Below are 8,634 nucleotides of genomic sequence, written 5' to 3'. Positions count from 1 at the left end.
TATTAGGAAAAAGGTTACATACCAATTTAAAAAAAAGGAATAAAAGTGTTGCAGACTTGCAACACCAAAAATATAAAAATTATCATGACATTCAGAAGGTAGGTACTTTAAACAATATTGACTTATTATAAGTTATTTTTTATTGTATCTAATTTCTAATAATGAAGGTGTTTAAGGTATAAGAGGATAGATTTACAAACACTATTAAATAAAATAAAAAGTAACAGGTAGGGAAAGGAGAAAAAAAGCTATTAATTTTCAAACAATCCAATGATCAAACGATGAATTTGAGGAATCTTTGACGTTAATATTTGAATTCAACAAAATGGCGGCCGACCATCAGTAATCGGAAGTAGGTACCAAAAGCAAAAAGAATTACATATTTATAATTAAAATGTAACTTTGTTTTGAAATCACTATAAATATTTCATTATAACTTAATTATAATGTCTACAGGTTTCGAAGCTGACCGCTTCTTTTTCAAGACTGATTAATACTGGTATTAATCAGTCTTGATAAAGAAGCGGTTAGCTTCGAAACCGGTAGACATTATTATTAAATTTAAAATAAAATATTTATGGTGATTTTAGAAAAAAAGAAACATATTAATTCTAAAGTGGAATATCGCAAAGTTAGTGCTTCAAACATAAATTATAATTACACATTTGGTGACATACTAAACATTAAACAATTTATATGAATAATAATTTCTGATTCTACTGAATTTATTTATTTTGTGACGGCCATTTCGCCTTGATAGTCAATTGAGAAGAAAAAGATACTCAACAAAAAGTATATAAGTATACGTTTTTAAATATAAAAATTTAACATTTGTATAAGACCACATATGAGTTTATTAATGTGAACACGACTACTTTTCGGAACTACAGATGTTCTCAGTTTGTAAATGTACATATCTACAATATGTACAGATTGTATTTTCACATGTTGATGAGAGCATCTTTAGTTTTCGAAACCAGTGGTGTATACATTAAAAAACTCGAAAAGCGGTCTTACATAAGTGTTTTAATTTTTATCGATCCTACGCTCCAGGTACCTGTTAAGGGTGATGTTAATATAAATATCTGTGTAAAAAGTGGCCAATATTAATTATAATTCCTTCTGGGAATTGGACCCGGAGGCATCTACCTGGGTAGCTAACTCGCTAACCATTCGGCTACCGCAAATTCACCCATCTCATTGGATTGCAAATAGCTCCTAGGGTGAGAAACATTGGTAAAATTAAATTCACAAATCTAATAATATTTTGTATGTATGTTCAGTTTATAAATTATATTATATAAATATCACGTCTACTACATTTATAATTACTACGATTTGTATATTGTATACAAAATAACTGTCAACAGGTGAATTTTCATGTTACATGTTTTTATATATTTATATATATTCCGAAAACATCAACACATTAGTATCTACACGTGGACGAAACATTTGATTTACATTATGTCATCAAGAGACATTTCATTTCTACGCTAAACAATGCTCTAACTATCCTTTTATAGCGTATATTTTAAATGCCATAGATAACACTCAATAAGTCACAATTAGGTCTGACACATACATGGCAACACTGCTGTTCTTATGCAAACGATAAGTGTCAAAATGACATGGTATTCTGACAATTACTTTACCAGGTTGTAGTGACCCCAATTTTATGATTTTCAAAACAATACATACGAGATAGTTTTGTATGTAATAAGTCTCCAGTCTGACACATATATCGCTCACTCCTTTCAAGAACGTCATCAATAAAAAAACTTGATCTTTCAGGAGAACGTTTTTAATGTGTAAAAATATAATACAATGTATTAAAAATAAATATCAAGCCACTCACTGAACTTTTAACTGTGCAACAGATCTTATTAAGTAAAACCTGAAGGTTTTTTCTCCATTTGAAAAATATTTAGTTTATTTAAAAAAATAATTAAACAATACCTTTTCTTCAAAATGCAAAAAACAACACATTCTGCCCTATAGCGGGTAAATATTAAATTTAAAATATTTCTCTTTTCCTGGGATACAGTACATTAAATGGGCATTCCGAAAACATGCACAACGGAAAATTGTCGATTTTTGATTAATTGTTTATATTATCGTTCTTGAAAGGAGTGAGCGATATGGCAACATTGCTGGCAGTATTTCTTGATAGCATCAACCTTCAAACGATAAGTGTCAAAATTTCATGGTATTCTGACATTAAGTTTACCAGATTACCGTGGTTTTATTGGCCACAGTTTTGTAATTTTGAAAACAATCTTCAAACCCTTATCCGCACTCCAATGGTGCATATGTTAACACATGAAGGAAGGGTAATAAGCCCTCCGCTTCAGGTACCAGTCCAGGGTAATATTGAATTAATATTAAAGTGAAAAAATCAGTAATATTTATTTTCACCCCCAAACAGTAAGTGAATTTTGTTATTCGCTTGTGTTAACAATAACTAAAAAATCAAACTGTCATAGTTTTGAAGTTCTTCAAAATATGTTCATTTAATTAATATTTACACAATGCTCTTAATATCCATATAAAGTGTATATGTATTTTAAATTCCATATATTTTATAAGTTTAAATATAATGTGTGTATATACACACATATATATATATATATATATATATATATATATATATATATATATATATATATATATATATATATATATATATATATATATATATATATATATATATATATATATATATATAGATATATATATATATATATATATATATATATATATTTATATATATATTTATATATATATATATATAAATATATATATATATATATATATATATATATATATATATATATATATATATATATATATATATATATATATATATATATATATATATATATATATATAAACAGGGTGTCCCATAATCCAAAATATTGGTTTTAAGGGTGTTAGGCCAGCCTTTGACTCACTTAAAAATGAAAATATGACCTCAGTAAAAGTGCCTTAGTTTTCGAGATATTTCTACTTTTATAAATTTTCCGAACATCTAAGCCTTAGATCAGTTTTTTGAGTGCTTCTTTTTCAATTTTTCATATTTTAGGATTCTAATTGATGTTTCATAATACTGAATGACTATTCTGTTGATCACAGTCCAAAATTATACCAATACTGGCTTGCCTTGGCGGAAAAAATATTAATGCCCGGTCAATGATTTTAAAATAAATCAAATAAAGGTAACTTTGACTCTTCACCCTGTTATTTTTTATTAAGTTATTTTTACCAAGTTATTTTAAAAAGTTGTCTCATTTATGTCATTTTAAAAACAGTAAAACATTTACTTTGTTTTACTTAAGAAAATTAAATATGGATTTTTTTAATGCAAAATGAGCTGATTTTGTAATTATTTAATTTAAAAAGAATGTTGAGAATTGCTTTGGTTAGTAAAGTGAAAAATGTTAATGTTATATTAAATTACTCTGTGTTTTATTTCGAAACATAAATTAGAATCCTAACATATGAAAATTTGAAGAAGTGACACTCGAAAAACTGATCTAAGGGGTAGGTTTTCGGGAAATTCATAAAAGTGGAAATATCTTGCAAACTAGGGAACAATTTTTTTGAAGTGACGGCAGTAGCAATACCAAGTCACCATCCTTTTGAGGAATTGAGCACAGGTTATTTTAAATATTATACTTAACTCAAATTTACATGGATAATTTACACAAAGTTAGCTTCACAAATCTAATTTATCTATGTAACACGATTTATAATATTATAAATACATACATATACACAAAGTATCATAAAAAATAATGTTTCTCATACGAGTTAGGCATTACAATCTTCAGTCTACATTCTGAAGTATTTATTTCCCTCTCTTACATTAAGCTACACACATATGTATATTATGTATATTTATATATATATATATATATATATATATATATATATATATATATATATATATATATATATATATATATATATATATATATATATATATATATATATATATATATATATATATATATAATATATATATATATATATATATATATATATATATATATATATACATATATATATATATATAAATATATATATATATATATATATATATATATATATATATATATATATATATATATATATATATATATATATATATATATATACATAATATTTATCTGTAATAGTATAACAAAATAATATGGCAGTTTTTTTCCATATACATAATATAAGCAATCGCAAAATCATTCATAAATACAGTAAAAGCTCGTTAATACGAAAATATTGATAACCAAATTTCAAAAATATATATTTTTTTCAAATAAATGAACTGATGTGCGTCGATGTTTTCAAGGCATATCGTATTATTTGTGAGCGAAGTTATAAATTTAAGTTTTGTACTGACATATCTTGGTGGAACTGCATTTTATGTAATAAAATAACAATTGTGTATTTCTTTCCATGTGAATTTTATTTGACAAGCAACCGGGTTTCGTAGTAACCGACATCACCCAGTTTCTGATGAAACCCAGTTTCTGGTAAAATTAAATTCATGTGGAAAAAATTACAAATTTGTTATTTTATTATAAAATTTATAAGTAGTTGATAATTCATGTATCGCTATTTTCGTAAAATACTACCTCAAGGGCTAAAAGCAAAAGAAATTCACGGGTAAGGAGTTAAGGGGGCAGAGCTATAAGGAATCAAGATAGAAATGACACACAAAAAAAATTTGGAGGAAAAAAAAAATCAAATATTTTTCGTATAAACGTAAAAATTGAATTGTGATTCGAATAACGAGCTTTTACCGTCAGCACTTGGATGCTAAATTGTATAATATTGTATTTTTAGTCAGAGTACATTTTTATTGCTACATGTTATTTGAAATAATGTCGATACAAAACTATAAACAGTTGATTTAAAACATTTTGAGAGTATCCAAATACTTGTTCACAAATCTGGATTAATTCCAACTATAGGAGTTATTTTTCATATTGTTTTTTTGACATCTCATCAAAGATGAAGAAGAATATGGTCAAGAATATATCAAACAGTGTTTGATAATGTCCTAAGAAGATGAAACGCATCACGTATTAACATATACATAAATAAATGTAGAATTCAATCCAACAAACCAGTTTTATTTTGGATACATTACCCAAAAATTCAATATGGAATTCTACCAACTGTCTGCAGTTACAAAAAATAAGTAAAAAATGTATTTTTCTCTGAAATTAGACAATTTTTCGATTATCGCTGATCATATAACCATCTCAAACTAACGTCGAGCACTGCAATCGCTACGAAACAAGTCATCAAGATGAACCCGAGTGATTCCGAGCCCTTGGGGCCACCGCTTCTCCCGAGCCATTCGTTGAGAAGGCTCGGCGGGTTGGAGACTTCCCGTGATGCTGTGACCGCCAGCATGAAGACCGCCTCCGTGGACCCCTTGGCGTTCCTGGCGAGGAGGGAATACTCCCCGTTGTGGTGAAGGCCGACTGAGTTTATAGTGAGTTCGGCGATGTGGCAGTCCGGGGAGGTGGTATTCTGAAAATCGGGAAAAAAATATTAATCTTTTTTTAAAATAAATATTATGAGAAGTCCAACAAGATAAAAAATTGTTTCCTAATTGTACAACGTACACATCCTCATCAATTAACAGTTTGACTCATTCTTCTGTGCAAAAAGAAAAATGGGAAGAATGCACTTTTCAGCATTTGATAAACAGTCTTTAATATCAAAATATTTGTTTTGGCAAAGCACCAAAAATTGAGTGATACATGCCACAAACTGGATTTTTTTTATTATGCTGCAAATTAACACTTTTTTAATGATTACTAATGCCCACTCAAATTTTTATGTCATATTCTGCAAGTGCTTTATGATTGCATTTTTGATTTTTGGAGAATTCATCGAAAGGATGTGCTGGACATCAGCGAGAAGGACAAACCCTCCGAGCGAACATCCTGAAGAAACTCAAGGTTAGGAAGTTAGGGACAGTTAAATAGTACGTAATCAGCAGTCTCATCCTCCAAAATATACAGATTTTGTTTGGTTCACATATCAATATACAAAAAGACAGGGTTTTATATAATAAATGTTATATTGATTTTTTAAACGATTAAGATAGTATTTATTTGTTAAAAAAAACACATAAAAATAAATTTTGTGACAACTGTTTCTCCTTGTTATGGCATTTTCAAACGAATGTCTCTGAATCAGTCTCCGTCTCAAAATCTATAAAAAGAAAAGATTTTATTCATGGCACGATGGATAATGAAATGGACCATCATCAAGTAGTAAAAATGTGTGTGTATATATATATATATATATATATATATATATATATATATATATAAATATATATATAAATATATATAAATATATATATATATATATATATATATATATATATATATATATATATATATATATATATATATATATATATATATATATATATATATATATATATATATATATATATATATATATATATATATATATATATATATATATTTATATATATATATATATATATATATATATATATATATATATATATATATATATATATATATATATATATATATATATATATATATACATATATATATATATATATATATATATATATATATATATATATATATATATATATATATATATATATATATATATATATATATATATATATTTATATAATTTACTTTGTATTATTTCTCATGATAATTTTTTCTTGTAAAGTTGCCGGTCTTTCCATTGTAGTGATAAGAGAGTGCAGGAATGGAATGGAATGGATGGATGGGGACATGTTGCAAGACCCCACAAGGTGGACCCCTGAACTTTTGAAATGAAGACCTTGGGAGAGTACAAAAGAGGCGTCCGAAGACCTCAAAAAAGGTGGTCCAACGACATAGCCGCTGTGGGGGGTAAAAACTGACTGCAAGCAGCAACAGACCGAAAAAATGTAAGTATACGGAAAAGGCCTATATCCAGCAGTGGAGGACAGAAAGATTAAGATTAAGAAGAGGAATAAATGTGTTTTTCCTGTAAAGACAGAACGTATCACGTCGGAAAGATCGAAAACTTGGAACAGTGGAAAAATTTACTTTGATTTTAAAAATAAAAACTCACCGTAGCATTGTGGGCCACGATATTTCCGTACACTTCTCCCACCCTGTAGACGCGGTGGCCCACTATCCACATGACCTTGGAGGGAGCAGGGTTGGCGCAGAACTCGGCCGACAGTTGGGCCACGCTGCCCTCGCTCACCAGTACGGTCCTGTTCACGGGAAACACAGTTGGGCCGCCTGCAAATTGAAAAAGTAAGGAAATTTATATGTTTTGTATATTAAAAGCATTGTTAACTTTGTGGTATGGTAATATAACACTCTCATTTTCTAATAAAATAACAACTACAATATATAAAGTTTTTACCAACTTTTACAGATTTAACCATACATTATTTCATTTTACATACAAAATCCATTTTTAAAATTAAATTATATCAAATCATTTTTAAAATCTTAACCAAAACTCACATGTTATTATTATTATGATACAATACTTAAACTAATAATTTTTAAATTCATTTTGCCATAAAAATATATAAAATAAAACCATAGTTTTTAACCCCTGGCTTGTTGTTTATTTAACGTAGAATTTTGTCTAGTCTCCCACCAGTCTGATGATGTCGGTTACGACGAAATTCGGAAAAATTTACAGTTTTTTTCCATATTCATTTTATTTATATGAAAAAATCAATTAAGTTGTTATTTTAGTAAATAATACCATATGTTTGTAGGTCCATCAAGAAATGTCAGTAAAAAAATAAGTCTAACAGTGTAAAATAAAAAGTAAAAAAAATAATATTTATAAAAATGATAAATAATAAAATACAAAATCAGCAATGCCAATAAAAGGGATGGCCAGTAATAGGTTGTTTACTCTACGCACACATCCAATAAAGTTTAATTTTCTTTCCAAAAGTCATAAATCAGGCACCCAAGAAACTTGTGATGAGATAAAATTATTACAAAAGAAAAACGGAGACCGTTTTTCACTCGCGCCAAACCTGAATGTTGTTTTTAGTTTTTATTAAAGCCTCTGGAAGGCTCGGTGGTCTGAAAATATTTTCATAGGACCACGAGGGGTTGAAAAAGCTTCCCGGAAAAAGAGAGCTTTCCTTGTAAGTTCGGAAATCACAGAAATCGGAAAGTGCTGACAAACCTTCGCCTAGGAATGAGACAAAATTGACTCGCGTTAAGGGCAGATTTGACAAGGCAGGGTTAACATTGAGTTAGTAACTGACTTCAAATACGAGACACTAGGTACGGGTTTAAGTGATCACTTTCCACACGTGTAACATTCACCAATTCTACCCATTATTGACAACCACACTACTCAAATTCTTGGAAGTTCTATATATATGAACCAATTTTGAAACTTTGTTCTTGAATCACTAGAACTTCACTAGAGACATCTATTGGTGAGATGTAAAGAAGCTTTTTTACTAAGCAGAAACTCTTACAATAGTATTTCAGGTCCGAATCCTGGATTATAATCACACACATGAGAAACTCCAGAAAATATCATTTTCATTTTTATCATTTAAGCTTATAATTTGACATAATTCAT

At 28.0% G+C, this 8,634-nt stretch overlaps 1 protein-coding gene across 1 annotated transcript in view; it reads right to left on the bottom strand.

Moving 5' to 3' along the window:
• Positions 1–4,347: 4,347 nt before the first annotated feature.
• LOC148301321 (immunoglobulin superfamily DCC subclass member 3-like) overlaps positions 4,348–8,634 on the bottom strand; it is a gene marked incomplete at its 5' end in the record, with an annotated part of 48,626 nt that continues 44,339 nt past the window's right edge. Inside the window, 2 exons of the mRNA XM_088273436.1 lie at positions 4,348–5,541; positions 7,132–7,307. Coding sequence (XP_088129562.1) covers positions 5,245–5,541; positions 7,132–7,307 — 473 coding nt within the window. The remainder of the gene's footprint in view (positions 5,542–7,131; positions 7,308–8,634) is intronic.

This window comes from Brachycentrus maculatus, unplaced genomic scaffold (genome assembly GCF_059751285.1).
Source record: "Brachycentrus maculatus isolate JH-2025_06_01 unplaced genomic scaffold, ASM5975128v1 h1tg000576l, whole genome shotgun sequence".
Lineage (NCBI taxonomy): Eukaryota > Metazoa > Arthropoda > Insecta > Trichoptera > Brachycentridae > Brachycentrus > Brachycentrus maculatus.
This window is presented reverse-complemented; position numbering and strand designations above follow the sequence as displayed.